We start from the raw sequence: 19,652 nt of genomic DNA, 5'->3' as shown, positions 1-19,652 counted from the left end.
GACCTGCTAGTCTTGGATCAGCGTGGCGAAGGGCACGGATTGAGCTCAGAGAGGTGGGCCCTTTAAGAATGCAGGACAAGGCGGGGCAACGCGTAGCAGACCCCCAGTGGGCCGTGGAGTGATCAGCCGGCAACCATTCAGCTTGCCCTTGGGACAGAGGGAAGGCCTGGGCTTCTCCCGCAGTTCCCAAGGGGCCCACCGAGAAGCCCGAGGGCACGTGCAGAGAGGGGATGCCAGGAATCATCTGAATCTTTGTTATAGTCCCTACCTGAAATAGCCCTCAATAAAAACCACTGCAGCAATCGACAGTAGTAGTCGTAGTAGCTTTTGGGGAGTTGGAGCCTTTTGGCCCATTGCTGTAGAATACGACAGACAGCTGAACCAATAGCAGACAGAACCCTCCCCGCTTTTCTTCCCCTCGCTCTGTTTTCTCTGTGCAACAGCTGTGTGTCAGGTGTGGGCTGAGCGTGGTGGACCCCACCTTTCTGGGGCCTGGGCTCTTTCCCGCAGGAGGAGAAAGGCGAAAGGAGAAAGACCCGATGAGCTGCATGTCTGAGCTTCTCACTGTGCAGAGCCCAGAATGATCCTTGGAGCGGAACGCGGGTGGCACGATCCCCACCTGGAACTGCAGAGTGATTCTATTCCTGCGGGTGCATGCCCCAGGGTGGGGGGGATGTACATCCCTATATACGCACCGGGGCACTTGGCAAAGGCCGTGGTGCACTATGTACTTATTGCTGCATGATTCTAACAGTGAATAAACTTGTTTACATGGGAGGAATCATGGGTTGTGTTTGCACAGGGAAGGGGTCCATTTCCTTGACAGTTTTCTGGTCCATTTTTACCTTTTCTAAGGTGCCAGGCCAGGGCTCAGCCAGTGCTACTGATGCTTCCTCTGTGCAAAGAGCTCTTATCCCTTTAGGCTCTGGAAATGTGCTGAACAGCTGCAAGTTCCACCCAAGCCAATGGGAGCTGCAGGTGTTTGGAATCTGGCCCTTAAGATACAGCTTCCATGTTGCACTTCTCTGGCAGAATTTCTCCTTGTCCTGAGTGACCAGCTAAGGGGGCTGGGGAGGGGATCTGCAGTCTCTCCAAAAGCTAAAGATTCTGCCAGACGGGGGCACCCCAAAGCACACAAATTGTAACTTGTAGTGCTGGGCAGCCTGTCCCATCGGTGCAGGTTAAGGCCAACGATGACCAGCTGCAGGGTAATGTGGTAAACTCAGTTTCTGTTCCTCTCTCAGGAAGGATCCCAGTGTGGGAACTATGGCTTTGGGTTTGAATTTTAAAATCAAGTGGATCTCTAGGTCTGTTGAGGGCCGTCCTGGGGCTCCTGGCAAGTTGCCATGGTAGCCCTCTCTCACCTGGTCAATTTTTGCCCTGCCCCATGCTCTCCACCCTTTCCATCAAGCTCTAGGGCAGATTTCCTGTTCTAACCAGTGAGACAACACTTCAGCCTTTCCTTCGTGGAGACTCACTGGAGCCCAGTCTGAGCAGCCATACCAGGGCTGGGTGCTGGCTGGAAATCAAGAGTCTTATCATTGAGCAGATGTAAAGGCCAGGCCTGGCTCAGTTGTAACATAGACAAGGTGACCTAGTCAGGGGTTTTCCACCTTATCTGCTCAAGGATGCTCAGGTCTCCTGCCTTCCACTGTTAGTGTATGTCCAGAGAGACTGGACCAGTAACCGGTAACCGGGCCAGATTCCTTGGCTGCAACATTCTCTCTGTGGAGTGCAGGGAGCCAGTTTAGCAGCCATTGTTTATTCTGCTCTGCAGGTCAGAACTGAAGTGCCATATAGTAATTACAGTAATTAGTAATTACATTACTAATAAGGGGAGGGCAGGACCGTCTGGGTCCTCAGGTCAGTCAGAAAGGAAAGCAAGAGAGAGAAGGCAGGCTCTCCCTAGTTCTGCTACATGTTCCCCAAATGCACCACTTAGATGGTTGGGTCATATTCCACACTTGCTTACACCAGTGGAGTAATTCCACTTCAGTTGGTGGAGTAACTCCAGATTTGCCCTGTTGTATGGCCCACTGGATAATGAAACCTTTTATTGCTGGAAGGAAAAGCTAGCCCGTTCAGGGGAACCTGAGTGTTTCTGCTTCCCAGCATCCCTGCATTACACGCTGGCACCGGGGTAAGTGGAAAGACAACAACGTACGTTATGTGCAAACCTATGATGGCTACGTTACATGCTTACCAAGGCTTTCTCTCTCCTGGCTAAAAAGGGGACATAAAGAACTCTTGGGGCCTGTTTTACCAGGAGCATGGAGCGTGGGAGTCCTGGTGCATTGCAGGGGAAGTTCTCCTGGACTAGGAAGGAATGAAGGTGTCTTTGCTCTTTGCCTTTTCTGACAACCCAGTTCTGGAAGAGAGTGTCCATTAAGTTTAACAGAGACCTTTAAACCAGCTGAGCCTGTGTGAGCCACCCAGGGAGCTGCAGAACAGCAGCGAAGAAACAGGGAAATGGAGCACCGCCTAAGGTACTCACATGAAGTGACTGCTTAAGCTGGTAGTATAGGGTGATTCCTGACTTTACCTTTAGCTTATTGCTATAAACTGAATACGTGAATGAATCTGGGTGGCCAGATGGGCTAATGTATTGTAGCAACCTTCCCCCAGGAGAGACGTGGGTTCACATTCACTTTGGCAGCATTATAGTAATTCCTACTGGGGAACTCTGTCCACCTGATGGGCATTTGGTGCTCAGGAGAAGCCCAGGTGAGATCCTTTGGAAGAGCCATTTGGGTGGCCAGCATTACACTAGCAGGGTGGTTTGCAGGCAAGTGCCAGGCAGGCCGGCAGAGCTTTCCAGGGGAAGTTTACATGACCCCTTGCCACAAGTGAAGAGACGCTCATCCTAGCCATTTCTAATGGAGTGGTTCTCCAGTTTTGGGCCATGACCCACCAGGGATAGGGAAAGTCCTTCTTGAGGGGTCAAAGAACAAAACATTTTGAGCTGCCAACAATGCGTGACCGAGAGGTTTGGAGGAGACCTGGTTCCCTGGGGGTGGGGGATCTAACTGTTAGGATACTTAAATGGGGAAAGTTGAAGAACGTCCTCACTAGCCCTTAGCTCAACTCCTCGGGATGTGCAGCACTGTCTTGATCGTGCTTATGTCTCCAGGAGCAGGGTCCTAGTGCTACCATCCATTCACAGATGCACTTGCCGGCCCTCTTCACTCACTGCTCAGCCTAATTAACCTAGATCTTCATCTGTCATAAACTTGCAAAGAAAGGAAACCAGTTCCAAATCTTGCTTCAAGCATGTTCTTGGTGCTTAAAAGTATGTTTAATGAAAGGTATTGCACATCTATTAAGGGCCAAAAATCTTCTCTCAGTGACACTGAAGGAAATTCAGAATAACTTTACTGACTTCAGCTGAGTTCTCCAGATTTACAGGGTGTAGTTGAAAGCAGGCTTGGGTCCTTGTATCTCAGCCAGGTCGCCAGCCAGCCAGAACCCGCACAAGCCAGTTTTTCAAGCACCTTTCTGTGTGTGGGCAAAGACGTTTGGCATTATAAAGACACAGGGAGCATGAATAGGGATGTTTTGCTCGCCCTTTTCTTAGCTGTGACGATCAGAAAGCTCAGATAAGGAAGAAGCTCCTTCCCCTGTAAGCTCTGAATGGTTTCTCTTCCTAGTAATGAAATGGATCTAGAGGTTTTGGTTTAGGCTGACCAGACAGCAAGTGTCAAAAATCAGGACAGGAGTTGGGGGGTAATAGGTGCCTATGTGAGAAAAGGACCCAAAAATTGGGGCTGTTCCTATAAAATCGGGACATCTGGTCACCCTATTTTGGTTGGAGCATCTGGTACAATGCTGTTCAGCAAGGCAGAATGCAGCTGATCCGTGATGACTCAGCTGCTGGGTCTGCCTACAGGTCTGGGTCACTGAGAGAATGTAAAAAGAAAAGGAGTACTTGTGGCACCTTAGAGACTAACCAATTTATTTGAGCATGAGCTTTCGTGAGCTACAGCTCACTTCATCGGATGCATACTGTGGAAACACATCCGATGAAGTGAGCTGTAGCTCACGCTCAAATAAATTGGTTAGTCTCTAAGGTGCCACAAGTACTCCTTTTCTTTTTTGCAAATACAGACTAACACGGCTGTTACTCTGAAACCTGAGAGAATGTAGTGAGCGGTTACAATCAGCAGGTGGCATGCATTAGTCAGAAACATGGCTGAGGATTAGTCAGGACAAATGGCCCCACATTCTTGCACAAGGGGTTGAAATTATTCTACATTATTCACTTCTCACTGACCCAGCAGAGAGAGGGGATGCAAAAAAAGGAGTTTTATAAATGGTGGGGGAAGAGCAAAAAAGAGGTGGAGAGCCCACAACGAAGGCTGTGATCAACTCTAAGTAAAGTACAACTGATGAAAGAAAACAAATGGAATGATTCTGTGAGTGTAGGACGGGGAGTTTGATGCCGATGAGTAATTAATAAACCATACTTTGCATGTCTATAGCACCTTCCATCCATGGATTGCAAAGCACTGTAAAGGAACTGATGGATGTTACTTAGATTGTAAGCTCTTCAGGGCAGCGACCTCCCCGGAGCGGGGGTGTTTGTACAGCGCCTAGCACAAAGGGGTCCTGGTCCATAACTGGGATGTCTAGAGATTACTGCAATACAAATAAACAAATACTGATCATCACAATATCCCTGTGAAGTAGGTCTGTATTATTATCCCACGCCTGGGGAAACTGAGGCTAGGAGTGAGTAAGTGATTTGCTCAAGGGTCACCCAGAAAGCCTGTGGTAGATGAAAGACTAGAGACTAGATCCCTTCAATTCCCAGTCTTGCCCTGTTGCTTGAATGCCATATCACGGGGCGGGGGGAGAGAGTGAGCTAATCAGTCTGGCATCAACATTGCGTCTCCTTTTAAAGCTGGGCATATTATGTTAAAAGGGAAATGCTGATTATCATGCCCCACAGGAATGGATTTCCTCTCTGTAGATCTCGGAGACTGGGGAACAATCACATCAGAGCCGAATCTGGAGAGGCTGGCTCATGATTTAACTTTCTTTGACTCAGGTGAGTTCCCGTTAACTTCAGTGGAAGTTTCCCCTCCGTACGGATGGAGCTGATGCAGGGTAAGGGCGACAGGATTTCCCCTGTAATGACTGGCTGGGAATCCCCAGGAGGCAAGGCTGCCCCTTACTCAAGGCTCATCTTCACATACGGCGCTGCCGGGGCACAGCTGCAGCACTTTAATAGAGATGCTACTATGCTTGGCATAGTCCACCTCCCCGAGAGGAGAGCTCTCCAGTCAACCTAGCGCTGTCTGCGGGGGCATTGGGTGGGTATAACTACATTGCTCGGGGGGGGGTGGATTTTTCACACCCCTGAGGGACATAATGATACTGATGTAAGTTTGTAGTGTAAACCAGGCCTAACAAACCCACCTGATCTCTGGAAGTTTAAGGGCCTCCCTGATTCCTAGTGAAGAAGCACAAGGAATTAGGGTTCTTTATGGGGGAGCAGGTACATCCTGAGTGGCACCCAGGGGTGTTGTGCTGGAAGCACAAAGGAGCAAGGAGAAAAGCGACATCTTATTTAAGGAAGGCCCCATATCATACCCCATCCTGGGTGGTTCTGTGAGCTCTACCGTGCCTCGACTCCCTGCTTGCTGACCACGAGGCAGTTGCTGTGGTGAAGCTCTCGGGTTGTCTCTGATGGATCCAGGGAGGAAAATCATTTTCTGTAGGATTTGCATTAAGTATAAAGCAGCCACTCGCAGGCTCTCTTCCAGTCCATGTGATGCCCACCCTGCTGTCAGAGATACATTCCCTGTGTGGCACAGGACACTTCAGCTGGTTATTATTAAAACCCCAGAGAGAGATTTTGCTTAAGCACACAAACCTCCGTTCCAAATTGTGTACAAACTTGAAAATGTTTAGCAGGGTGTCTTGGCTGTCCATGTGCTTGGTAACTGCCTAGATGCCACGAGAAAGGACTGAGGGTTTGTGGGAGCTCCCAAAAATCGACTCAGTAGTGAGGTGCATAAACAAAGCACTTTATTGATCACTTCTGCACTGCCTGCCTGTGTCTGTGTTCACTTTCCTCCCACACACACACCTTCCCACCAGTGACGGCACAGTAGGAGCGTTAGTGTAGACAGGGCTGCAGGTTCTAACCCCTGTCTTGTCTAACCCTACTCGGAGCAGCTCTAAGGTGACACAGAGGTTAGAACACGCACAGCTGCTAGTGCTTTGTTCACACTGGAGCACCCCCTTTTGCTAGCATTGGTAGAGCTGGATCAACAGGTGCAAAGGTGGGAAATTTTAGGGAATGCGGGGATGGAGAAAACAGAAAAGATCTAAGAGCATCCACATGAGGTGGTGGAATCTCCATCATTGGAAGTTTTTAAGAGCAGGTTCGACAAACACCTGTCAGGAATGGTCTAGATAATACTCCGTCCTGCCATGAGTGCAGGGGACTGGACACATGCGGTGATTCTACCAGCATTGGCATAACACCCAAAGCCCCGCCCCAGCAATGCACGTGTTGTGCTCACTGGAAAACCTGAGCTGGATTCTCTGCTGGGTCGCCTCCCCGTTGCTGGTCCAGAGTCCTGGGCGTGAATCTGGAGGGGATGGTCCTAGGCTATCGCAAAGTGCTCTTTCAAAAGTCAGTAGTGAAGACACACCCTTAGCTGCTGCTCCCGGGTTGTTCATGGGCTGCTTTGGAGGCTTGGGGCACCAGAGCTGTTATCCCACAGGAATACTTTATTTGGAGAATCAAAGGATGAAAGTAAATTTACGTTACCCTGATTTTCCTGCTTTATTTTTCACACTGGGGCAGCACCCTAGGTGTCCTGGGGCAAACCCCCAACTGTCTGCCTGGTATTTTGCAACCTGCCCAGTGGGCTTGTGTAACGCAATGGGCAGGGTGGGTCAAGACCCCCCTGTGCCAGACCTGCAGATGGTGTGAGGCAGTTACAGCCCCAGCAGAGCAGCAGCACGTGCTTTTAGCTCTGCAGGCTCTCTGTGCGTCAGCCAAGATAGGAGCCGTCACATCTGTATGTGTTGGGCCCAACCCATCCCTGGTGTGACTCCGTGGCACATAGCTGGCGAGGACACATTGTACGATGCTGTTGCATGGAAGTCGCTATGCAAACCCCAGTGGTACAGTATTGGGGTGGTGGTTCTCCGGTTTCAGGAAGAGAGCAGAAGCTGCTGATCACTATCACGTGGCAAGGGGTGGCCGGCAAATATCAGCACTGACCGGCCGGCATCTCTGCAGTGATTCAGTAAACTTCCTTGACACAGCTCAGGAGCTGAAGGAAAACCAGGGCTACACAGTCTCAGCTCTTCCCTCCCCTTCCAGTCCTTCACTGGGCTGGGCCGGAGGGGAGTTTTGTTTACCCCTTTCGCTTCCCCCATGGTGCGGTCCAGTTGCAGTGCTGAGATGACTGCTTAACAGGGATTTGGGCTGCCAGGAGTGTGTGGCCATATTGCCATCCCATTGGAGGCTGGGCCCAGACACAGAGCTGAGAGCGAACAACCCTTGCATGCTAAACTCCACCTCAGAGCTCCCGCTAACCTGGGGCAGTGCTGGGCTTTGGGGCACTTTTCCTCCTCAGGGAGGCATCTCCTACTGACCCATCTTGGCTGTACCAGGGGAATGTGCTGTGGAGGGAACTATGCTTTCCTCTCTTGAGCGGGAGTTATTTTTCATTAAGGACTCTTAGAATAACTGGCTTGTGGGGGCAGGGAGTCATTATAGAGGAATGTGACTGTAACCGTCTTAATTAAAGCACCGAAGAACCCAGCAGTCCCTTTGACTGAGGGGTCTGTCAGCCCCTCGCTCCCCTTCAGCTTTCCCCCTGAGCTAATGACTTCAGGTTACACACAGAGGTCACAGCTTCATAGAGCCCAGGCAGGTAAGTGGAAAAGGGGCCCGTTTCCTCCCAGATGCCAACTCCACTGACTGCAACCGGGCTGCCGCAGGGGTGAACTGGGCCTCCAAATGCTTAGCAGCAGCATGAAAGGCTTGCTCTTAATTCCTCCTACAGCCAGGAGAGAGCCCCGGGAACAGCAGGGACCCCTGCGCAGGGATGCTCCCCCTGGCTCCTCATCCTCTCCCAGCAGCAGAGAGGGTAGGCAATTGGAAAGGAGCCCTCTTCCCTGGCAGCAAGAAGAGGCTGGTAAATGGAGTTTAACTGGGCAGAGAGGATCCCGAAATTTGTCCCAAGCGAACAGAGAGTCGAGGGTTTAAACCATCCCCTTCTTTTCAGGGCATCGATCATTCTGGTTGTCAAGTTGGGGAGGTTTTGGCAGCTGTTTCTTTAGCCTCCCAATGAATAATAGGCACCTGTGAGCTATTTCAACTGGACTTTAATTTGTCCTAAGGAAACTCAGAGCAGTAATCCCACCTGGCCCCTCTTTTGCGGCTACCACACCTAAATCAGTGGACGGCGACCCCCACATACCAGCTCCATCCCTTTAGAAAACAAACCGGGCCCAGTCTTAGCTGGGGATTTAGATGGGTGTTCATTCCTCGCCTCCAGATGTGAAACATTCAGGTCTGCGAACAACAACTCCCTAGGGAAAGGGGGAGAGGAAAGAGGGGGAAGAAGAAAAGAAAAAGTTTGTCCAAACGGCTGGCCGAATTGCAGATGAAACTGGCAAGTGACTGCGCTCTCCATGGAGATCAGTGGGCCAATGACAAGGATGGAAGCTGTTTATAGGGGCGGAGTGTCTCCATAGCATCCAGCGAAGCCTTTTTGAGCAGCTACTTAATGACAGTCATTCTGCTGCTTACAAATCACTGCAGCTCTGCAATAAAGGAGCGCTGGCAGAGCTTTGGGTAATAATTTATCCAAGGGGGGAAAAGTAGAAATTCCCTTTTTTCCAGAACATTCCTGCTGAGCTGTGAACTTTGGGAGCCGTGGGACTTTGATAAGGATCAGGTAAGGACCCCAGAAATATTGAGTGAGTTCGGTTTTGTGGCAAATGCATTTAGCTTTATTTCTGCAGCCCAGAACATTGGAAAGTGCAGATATTTTTTCTGCTGCTGAAGGTGTCATACCGGCTACGCTAATCAAGGCCGTAAGTAAGAGCATTTATTTGAAAGTTAATGGGTAACTATGCCATAGTTTTGCGGGGTTTTTTACTTGCAGGTGTATTTAGACAGAACATTCCTTTTTTCACAATGCACGACAGTATTCTACAATTTTAATGGTTTGGTGCAGTAACACCTCATATTTTTGTTTAGTTTTGCACCTTTTTGTGTGTTTAAAGAGAGGGTGACCTCTGTTGCAAACCTTCACTTGCTGGGAGTTCCTGGATTGTTACATTTGTTTGTTAATTTAGAATCTCCAGCATTTTATCTGAGCTATTTAACAGCTACATTATCCAAATAAGACACCAGCAGAATTTACAATTACGTCTGGCTGTTAGCTTGGCACAGAGGAGATGCTACACACCTCTTTGGCCTGAAATAACATTTGTATTCTAATCGTGACTGCATTTCTCTTTGGAAGAAATACACAGTTATGGTTGCCAAAGCAGTCAAAGGGATTTAGATGCATCTTCCATTAAAATTAATAGATGCTATACCTCTAAATCCCCTGGGTTGCTATAAATATCTTTATACACCTGTTGTTTTTCAAAGATGGCAGGGCCCTGCATAAAGAGAAAAATGAAATGCAACAAGGAAATGGAAGTTAGTAATCTAAGAAATACTCAAATACACTTTGACAAATGCAGGAGGCTATTATTTTGGTTTGTCACCCATGGAATTAAAGTCCACCAAGAAAAGTGTTAGCACCCAGAAGGAGGTACAAGTCTCTGGTTTGGTGTAATGCTCCCATGGTAATTCGAATACAGTGTCAATAGCATCAGAGCTGCTTGGATTCTGGTGATTCAGAAGATAGCTGCTGTAAATGGCACAAGTGAACTCCATCTGCCTTGTGTGGGAGGCTGGATGGAGAAGGGAGACTCAGCCATCCCTGGTGTGACTTCGATGTCATCTGCAGAGGCACACCAGGCATAAACGGAGCCAGGGTCTTTGTGAGCATTAGGTTGAAAACCCACAAGTACTCCTTTTCTTTTTGCGAATACAGACTAACACGGCTGTTACTCTGAAACCTGTTGACTATTGTGAGTTGCCTGTTTGTCAGGGATCTTGAATCTCTTCATGTTGTTCTTGCAGGATCGTCCCTTTCCCCCTTCCTCCCCCCACCTTGGTTCACCCCACACCTCCTGAATGTTGGACCTGCCCATTCTGGCCTCCCCAGACATGGCTGACAGCTGGCTGAACCTGCAGTCAGAGGAAGAAAGAGGGCAGGAAAACAGCATGGGGGACTCTGCGAACCTGGACGACAGTCTGACCAGCCTACAGTGGCTGCAAGAGTTTTCCATCATCAATGCCAACGTGGGCAAGTCTTCCTCTTCTCCCAGCAGCTCGGACCCTCACGGCTACCATAAGATCCCTGGCTCTGCTGCTCCTTGCTCCCCCTTGGCTGCTGACCCAGCTTGCATTGGGATGCCCCACACCCCCGGCAAGCCCATATCATCTTCCACCTCCAGGACTACTCACCTGGGGATGGGCATGCAGGCCCAGCCCTTGGAAGACATAGATTACAAGACCAACCCCCATGTGAAGCCCCCTTACTCCTATGCGACGCTCATCTGCATGGCCATGGAAGCCAGCAAGAAAACCAAAATCACCCTTTCGGCCATCTACAAATGGATTACAGACAACTTCTGCTACTTCAGACACGCTGACCCCACCTGGCAGGTAGGGATCCCAAAGAGCCACCGTTCCTCCCTCTCTGCATCTGTCCCTAAAGATAGGCATGTGCAGTATGCTGGTTGGGTTGGGGCGGACTTGCCCTAGCTGATCAGACACTGCAGTAATGGTGCCAGTAGAAGAACTTGGGGAAATAGATGAAGTCAGGTATTCCTCAAGAGCTGCTGATGGTCCTGCTCCAAATTGGCCCAGAGCAGTACAAGAAGGAGCAATGGACACAGTGTTCCAACATTGTGCGTCTAGCATCCATTGCATGTGTTTACAGGAGCATCAGGAGCTGTGCTGCCAATTCTAAATGGTTCTGCAGAAGTGGGAGTCTTTCTGTTGATATATTAACATTGGCAGCAGACCTTCTAATGGTGGCACTCATGGCAGCAGTTCTTTTCTTTTCTTTTCTTTTCTTTTCTTTTCTTTTCTTTTCTTTTCTTCAGGATCCAATTAATGACTTTTGGTGTGTTTCCTGCCCAGGTCTTTTGCCTTGAGTGAACATTCTCTAGCACACAGAAGCTGCTGTAAACGGGACCATAGCCCAGTATAAACAGGAATTTACCCTTGTCAAAGTTAGCGATTATCTATCACTCCTCCAGTGCTGGACAGAGGCTGAGATTGGCGACAAAAGGACAAATTCTCCTCTGTTACATCAGCACAATTCAGTGGTGCTGCACCAGTGTAATGGAGAAGAGAATTTGGCTCGGAGAGCACAGAAAGAAGAAGAGGGACGGGGGAAAGAAAAAGACAGTGGAGGAGAGGGGATGAGTCTGGGGAACAATGACAAAGAGAGGATGGAAAAACAGGGAGAATGAGCTGAAGGGAGAGGGGAAGGGAGATTGTATCTGATGTGTTTAACTTCTGTATCAGGATCAGAGACCCACGGGAGGCTCCCCTATTCCAGAGATTAGAAACCCAACAGTGCCTTGAAGGGTGGCTTTGACCAGGCGAGCTATTGGCTACAGTGAGATGGCCATTATCCTGCGATAGGCCACTGCCATTTTGATGATACTGAAAGGTACAAATTCTGCAGTAAGCAGTTGAAACTCCTCCCTGCTGGAAATCGTAGAAGGTTAGGGTTGGAAGGGACCTCAGGAGGTCATCTAGTCCTGCTTGCCAGCGCTCCCGTTGGGAGGCATCTCCATCCCTGAGCACCACCACCTTGTTCTCTTCAGACATAGGAGCTGGCAGCCCTAAAACTGAGGACTCATTTCTTCAGTCCCCTGGTGGATTAGTGAATTCATCAGATCTCTGAGCCAGCAATTTCTACAGCCACAAAGGAAAAGATCTAGGGGAAGGGTTAATACCTTAATGTAAAAAATCCCTGATCAGCAGTGTTTAGATCAGCAAACACTGTTCCTTTCCAATGTATAGTACAATGGAAAGCTGTGCCCCCTTTCAGTACAGAGCCGTGTACCCTACAGGGGCTTGTGGAGTGAGAGGGAAAATTTCATCATTGTGATGAGAGCCCTGAGCCTCAGTGTTCCTTTGTCTTGCCTTTCTTCTGCCAATGGAAAAACGTGTCCAGGGCCAGCTTCCTTTGCCTTCTGTTCAAAGGACGAACAACTTCCCTAGATTGCTGGAGATCATCATAACAAAGATAATGCTAAGTAACACCCTGCGCTCCTTTCAAGACTGAACCCTAAACTGGCTGCAGCCTGGGAGTTAACCTGAAGATGTTCCCCAAGCTGGTGGGGGTAATCACTGGACCAGGTTCATCTCTGGTCACAAAACCACCTTAGGCCCCCTAGGGAACGTATTCAACACAAGGACCTTCCCCACATACACTGGCTCCATGCTCTCCCCTCCCTGGAACTCCTGGCACAGGAGGTGTTCCAACGATGCGTCATGGGTAGGAGGAGGCGTGGCCAGGGTGTTCCCACCCCTGGTTAATCCCAGGCTGCTGCATGGGCCATATTGGCCATGGCAGGCAGGGTGCCAATTGAGTCTCACCTACGCTAGAGACTGAGCCGGCCCTGGCAACCCCAGGATAGGAGAGGGTCAAGCTCTGCAGCAGCACAGGGGTGAATCAGGTCCATCAAACACAGGTTCCCATGGCAGTGGGCACTGGCCAGCCACAGATGAAATGGCTGCAAAATCCAGTTTCCACGGTTCAGATGCCTGCTTACCTCGTTAACGTGCCAGCTCCTTCCGGCTGTCTACCATCCTTTTAAGAACTTTGAGAACAAGGAGACCAGACCTGCCCTGCTCAGGACATGACTCCAAAATTGTTCTGGGTTTAAACAAAATCAGTCTGACAAAACAAGGAGTTGCACCCAGGTGGAGGCTAGCTCAGCCTGGCAGCAGCCATGGAACCATGACTAGATCAACTAGTGCCCACTGTCTCCCCTTCAACCTCACCCGCTCTAAACCCAGGTGAATCCTGGGCATCTCCAACCCCCACCTTATGCTTGTGATAGCTCCCCAATCTCCATACCAGGTTGGCACATGCACTGCGAAATTGGAGGGGGCAGCAGTAACTGGTTCACTTATTCTGTAAATTGGGAGCAGTTCCACTGGAGCCGGCAGGGTCACACTCATGGTATGAGTGCTGGCAGAGAACAGGCACAAAGGCTGTGAGTGCCAGCGATTGAGGGAAACTCACCTAGATAAAGAACCGCCACAGATGAGAGTTCTTGTCAGTTTACATCACCTAGAATTAGCATGTCAATGTTCTTGGGCACTGGGGAATACACAAGAGCAGGCAAGTAGGAGGCAAGTGGTAGGTAATATTTTGACTTCTCCTCTGAATTCTGGATAGTTACCATATTTTCAATTAAATGCGTTTATAAAAAAAAAAGTTCTCAATCCCTCTCTGCAAAGATGCAGGTGGTTAGATTGCTTGTTGTAGGGAGGAATGATAAATATGCAAACTGGCTGGGTAATAATCAACTGCAGGCAAGCCAGGCTAAGTGAAATTTGGGGGTGGGGGTGGAGGATTTGGCTTGGAATTCTCTGACCTTTGTAAAATTTCATTAAACAGTAAATTCTGAATCCCTGGAGTCTGGAATGTTTGCTGGATTTCCCCCCCCCCCTTTCTTTCCTATTCTCCCACTGTAGCTGTGTTCTCATCCCTCTACCCCAATTTCTGTAAGTGGAGACAGACTCAAAAGGTCATGCCACCCATATGCTGGGGGAGATGGATAGATTCCTGTGGGAGCTGCATGCTTTGGAGAGGAGCCAACTTGCCCAGGGAGTTTCAGCCTGGAGGAGGGGTGTTGGTTTTCTGTAGTTTTCTTTTTTTTTTTTTTTTTTTGTAAGGGCTCCAGGCATTCAAGCTTTGTTTTTGCTATCCGGCAATACGGATTATGGATGAATAAGCATAAAGATATCCAGGCAACATTAAAAAAAAAAAAAGCCCTTCACCATATCCAATCTCTTTACACCCTCTTGGCTTTGTATAGTGTAACACAGCGTTATTTACCCAATAACTGAGTTTCCTTTCTGATTATGCACATCACTCTCGACATTCATGTTTTTCAGAGCAGCTCGACGGGAAGCAGAAAGTTCCTTTTCTTTTTCCTTTTTTGCAGCTGTTTTGGTTTGTGTTTAGGAAGATACAGACAGTGATTTCATACCAAGCTTTCCTAAGCCTTACGGACAAATTCAGCAATGGTGCTCGAAATGGGAGCAATTAATGGGGGGTGCAAATCCAATGTAAATGGGTGTCCGTGGCCAAGGCCAGCCCCATGTGCAATCGGTTCCTAGTCAGAGTAGGAATAACCAGCCCGTGGGCCTGTGCATTGAAGGCATTTCTGAAGAAGGGAGCACACATGCCTAGGTGGGATCTAGGTGCCGTGATGACAACAGAGGTAGAAGGGTATCTACACTTGGCTAATTTTGCCAAATCATTTCTCACTGTTGCTAACACTGGCGCAGCACACACCCCATCCCACCTTTCCATGGGAATGATCCAAATTCAAGCGAAAAGACTCCTGTTGAATTCAGTGGGCTCTGGATCAGGCCCCTTGGCTCTGGCTATTTTGGATCGGTTTGGAATGGAGGTGGCTGCCTCCACTTTGATACTTATATGGCTGGCCAAGGAGGTTTCTGCTCTGCCACACAACTCAGGATTTGGCCTGGGATGTGTTTTCCTGTTGCAGCCATCTCTGTTTTCTGATTGTTAGAAGCTCCCTGATGGTCCTATGTATCTTCACCCCACTGGAGGGGTTTATGTTTTGTAATGGATCATTTACAAAGTTGCACATGTCCAACCTCGCTGTTTTCTTTTGGGTTTAGAATTCCATCCGCCACAACCTATCCTTGAACAAGTGCTTCATCAAGGTGCCGCGAGAGAAGGACGAGCCGGGGAAAGGTGGGTTCTGGAAGATCGACCCTCAGTACGCAGACAGGCTCATGAATGGAGCCTTCAAGAAACGCAGGATGCCCCCTGTGCAGATCCACCCGGCCTTCACCAGCAGAGTCCAACAAGAAGCCGGGACTGCTGCCAACCAGGCAGCATCCTCTTGGTCCAATGACAGTGTCTTGAATGTCAACATGGAGTCACAGCAGCTGCTCAAAGAGTTTGAGGAAGTCACGAGTGATCAGAATTGGAACCCAGCAGATGGGAAAATGGGCCACAAACGTAAGCAGCCATTGCCCAAACGGATGCACAAGACAGCTCGCCTCTCTAGCTCCCCCTTGCTCACCCAGGAAGAACAGACAGAGCTTGGCTCATTGAAAGGTGACTTTGACTGGGAAGCTATCTTTGATACCACCTTGAATGGTGACTTCTCCACTTTCGAGGATCTGGAGCTCACACCTCCAATTAGCCCAATAACCAGAGATGTGGACTTGACAGTGCATGGAAGACACATTGACTGTCCACAGGAATGGTGCCCAGTTGGGCAGGATCAGGTCCTAACAGAATCCAACCAGAACAACTTAGACTTTGATGAAACCTTCATGGCCACTTCTTTCCTTCAGCATCCCTGGGATGAAGAGAGAAACGATTATCTCTCAAATTCGGTCAACATGGACCAGTTGTTTGAACTCAACGACTCTTCTTTGCCAACAGACATGAGTGACTGGAGCAGTATGGGATCTTTTTTATAAGAGGCCGCTGCCGGTTAGAAGGATCAAGTTAAACCCAGGTAGACTTTATCTATTAGCAAGATACTCCCATTGCTGCTGGAGATTACAAGGGACAAGATCTCTAAAAACAGGGACATCCACGTTGACTTTTATCAGCTGCAAAGTATGGTTATTCACAGAAACTCCAAAAGAAACTCAGAAGATTTGGCTGGATATATCTGTTAGCGACACATCAGGAGAAGTTTCTGCCTCTTGGGTTTCCCTAAGAGAAGAAATAATTACTTATTTTGGGACTCTGTTTTTTTAAAGAAATGTAGATTATCCTATGTTTTGTGGAAATGGAAGGAACATATGTTCCCTCTAGGACAAAGGAGAACAGTTGCTGAGTTACATGCAAGAGCTGAGATTTCCTGATGACTTTGGACATTGTAGACCATGTGCAATTTCCTTCTCCTTCTTCTCCATTTGACTCTCTCTCTCTCTCTCTTTTTTTTTTCTCTGTCCAGGGATATTCCCAGATATAACATGAGATAATTAAGTAGCAGGTAAATAAAAGTTCCTTCTGGGTTCTATAAATTCAACCTTCCTCCAGAATTGGGGCTAGGGAAGAAGACGAGATCTGTAAAATCAGATGCAAATCAGCAAGTCGCCCTCTTCAGATGTTTTTGTATAGTCTATTATATATAAATATATATCTATTCAAAGAAACTTATATTTTTAGCACAATCAGTAGAGTACCTTTTTGATGGGATGGCAGTGGAAACGGGGTTTTTTCTGTGCTGTATAAAGACTAATGTTAATTTTTCTGCAAATTAAAAATGAAGCGTGTCAGATGTTTATTGTAACAAAATATGCAAAGGAAAATTCCTACATCAGAAGCAATGAATTTCTTTAAGGATCAAGAAAAGGATCAAGACAGGAGAGAAGGAGAAGAGACTTGACTTTCTCCAGATTGTGCTCTTACTTATTTTTGTATCTTGAACTCCTTGCCTCAAGTCACGAGCGATTGTATTTGCTGTAAGGCCTAGAATGGTGTCACTGTGAACCTGCTACATTTCTGAATGATTGACAAAACAATGTACTATTTTCTGATCAGAAACTGTGAACCGAAAGCATCCCCTTCATCAGCCTGTATGTCAGGCTCTGAACAGCCTTTGTGATGATCCAGGAGACAAATCAAGTGATGGGTGATTAAGGACCAAGCCTTCTCCCTCAGTGAGACAGCTGTGATCAAACATTGCTTTCTTTTGGAATTGTTATGTTGGGGTTTCCCATGCAGGGGGATGCTCCCCAGCTCTTGGTGATTTTGTATTTTATTTAAACGAATGTTCTTGTATGGGACTAATGAAAAATGAAATCTGGATCCGGGGCTCGGTCAGGGAGTAAGAGGCCAAAGACTGTGTATGCAACAAACATTAGTTATGAACAAAAGCAGAGTTTAGAATCCCTACTCTGCCTTACCGAATGTGTCCCCTTTACTCTGCTCGTCTCCTAAAGCAATAATCAGTATGAGCACTTACCATCTCCAACCCGCTGCACAAAGGTTAACCAGCTAATTCTCACAGCACCCCTGCAAGGTAAGTATTATTACCCCCTTTTACAGATGGGGGTGACAAGGCAGGGATCAATTAACTGATTTGCCCAAGGCCTAACAGCACAGCCTCGCTCCCAGTCCTGTGACCATACTGCCTCTTAAAGGTGTGAAGGGGATGCCGGCAGGCTAAAGGTTTCTCCAAAGCAGGTAGAAAATATCCTGGTGTTTTTCAGTGCCTGGAAAGGCAGAGCAAGGAGAAGCAAAGTACCTGACTCCTTTCTCGAGACTTAACAACTTGGGACCAGAGCCTCAGCTGGTGAAAATTGCCGTAGCTCTACTGACTTAAACAGAGCTACGCTGATTTACCTGTCGAAGATCTACCCCCTAATTGGTTTGCTAATGGGAGTGTGGACAGGTGTCTGTGAAATATGCATAGGCAGCAAAGAAATATTATGGTAGTTAAAAATAAAAAATCTTGCTCAAACTTGAATTCAAGCTCTAGAGAATCAGATTCTAAGCCTCTCTGTTGGTACAGGCAAATATAGTTAACGTAACGTAGCTGCTAGTTCGCAGAAAGAAGAAGTTACTTTGGAGTGTGTTAGACTTGTTGAAAAACATAAAACTATAAACTTTTTTTTGTTTGTTTGTTTAGAAACTATAGTAAGATTTAGGAACCTTGATGTGAGCAAACTAACTTAGCTGGAGTCTAGTTGTCGTTTTAAAAAAACAGCCTGATTTAATGCTGGAAAAGACAACCCTTGTATTAACTAATGAATTAACTTGCATTCAAGGTCACAGAGGTCGGAAATGCAATGCATTGCATATGGGTTTTCAGGTACATAGGGCTAGATCCTCAGCTGGTGCAAATCGGCCTAGCTCCATTGAGGTCAATGGAGCGACTCACGCTTACCGCAGCAGAGGATGTTCACCCATTGATCTCCATACAGGTGGCTGCTGGAGTGGGGTGGAACTCTTAGGATGTGTCTACACTTCAATAAGAGACCTGTGGCACAACCGTGGCTGGCCCAGGTCCACTGGCTTGGGCTCAGGTTGTGGGGCTAAATATTGCAGCAGGAGCCCAGACTCTGAAACCCCATGGGGCGGATGGGGCTCAGAGCCTGGGCTCCAGCCCAAGCCTGAACATCCACACTGCAATTTTTAGCCCCACAGCAAGAGCCCTGCAAGCCCAAGTCGATTAACCTGGGCTCTGAGACTCATTGGCATGAGATTTTTCTTGCAGTGTAGATGTAACCTTAGGGTCCATGGTTTAGACAATGCTCCCCTGGGTCTGGCGGACAATCAAAAGATACAAGCTGCAATGACTGCCAAATGGCTCCAGAGGGTTGGTCCCACTAGTCCTCCATAAAATGAGGAAGTAGGGTTGGAATTTTAACCATCTCACATACTCAGTGAACAACCTCCAAAAAACCTCAGCAAAAACTAATGGGGGTGTCCTCCACCAGCCTGCACTGTTTCGAGAGCTGGCTGCATTTCCACCCAGTGAGACATAGCTGCATGGCTTCCATCTCCATTCCAAGGCTACTGGTGATCAGACTGGGCCTAGTCCAGTGTTTTGTTTCTTTTTTGTAATGCTTCATTTTTTTTTGTTTCTTTCTCCTGTTTCGGGGCCTGTTTCATACAGATGCTGGAAGAACTGCAAAGATAAGTGTGCAATTTAACCTTTTTCATGGAAAGCTATTTACAATTAAAAAACATGTCCAATGAAAAACTGGTTTTGCCTCCTTGTTTCCCTAAAGTACTGACCTTGAGTCTCTTTCTGTCCACTACTTATATGGCCCCCATTTACCATGGCAGCCGAACCCCTCACAATATTTTTAATGCATTTACCCTCACAGCACTCCTGTAAGGTTGGTCAGTGGTTGTCTTCATTGTATAGATGGGGAATGGTGGCATAGAGAGGCTAAGTAACTTGCCCAAGGTAAGACCGAATGTCTGTGGTCGAGTAGGGACTTCAACTCTGGTTTCCCAAGTCCAGAGAGTGCCCTAACCGCTGGATCATTTTTCTTCTCTTTTCATGGAGGCATAAGATTTTTAGGGATGGGAGAAGTACACCATCTGAGGGGTCAAGATGTAAAATGCAATATTATTATTATTTATTTCTACTACAGTAACTAGGGGTCATGGAAGTAGGGGTCACCCAATGAAATTAATAGGCAGCAAGTTTAAAACAAACAAAAGGTAGTATTTTTCACACAACGCACGGTCAACTTGTGGAACTCCTTGCCAGAGGATGTTGTGAAGGCCAAAACCATAACAGGGGTCAAAAAAGAACTATATAAGTTCATGGAGGATAGGTCCATCAAT

At 47.8% G+C, this 19,652-nt stretch overlaps 1 protein-coding gene across 1 annotated transcript; it reads left to right on the top strand.

Moving 5' to 3' along the window:
- Nucleotides 1-8,803: 8,803 nt before the first annotated feature.
- Nucleotides 8,804-19,041, top strand: FOXJ1 (forkhead box J1). The gene is made up of 3 exons (XM_073310362.1): nt 8,804-8,927; nt 10,172-10,759; nt 14,999-19,041. The coding sequence occupies exons 2-3, from the start codon at nt 10,226-10,228 to the stop codon at nt 15,812-15,814; spliced, it is 1,350 nt and encodes a 449-aa protein (XP_073166463.1). The 5' UTR covers nt 8,804-8,927; nt 10,172-10,225; the 3' UTR covers nt 15,815-19,041.
- The last annotated feature ends 611 nt before the right edge of the window (nt 19,042-19,652 follow it).

This window comes from Lepidochelys kempii, chromosome 14 (assembly GCF_965140265.1).
Source record: "Lepidochelys kempii isolate rLepKem1 chromosome 14, rLepKem1.hap2, whole genome shotgun sequence".
Taxonomy (NCBI): Eukaryota; Metazoa; Chordata; order Testudines; family Cheloniidae; genus Lepidochelys; species Lepidochelys kempii.
Note: the sequence above shows the minus strand (reverse complement) of the source record. Positions and strands in the feature narration are given on the sequence as shown.

Excerpts from the sequence above, each read along its gene's own strand:
- FOXJ1 (XM_073310362.1), top strand. The coding sequence starts at position 10,226 with ATGTTGGACCTGCCCATTCTGGCCTCCCCAGACATGGCTGACAGCTGG. Across the intron at positions 10,760-14,998 it reads ACGCTGACCCCACCTGGCAG|AATTCCATCCGCCACAACCT; the intron begins GTAGGGATCCCA and ends TTTTGGGTTTAG.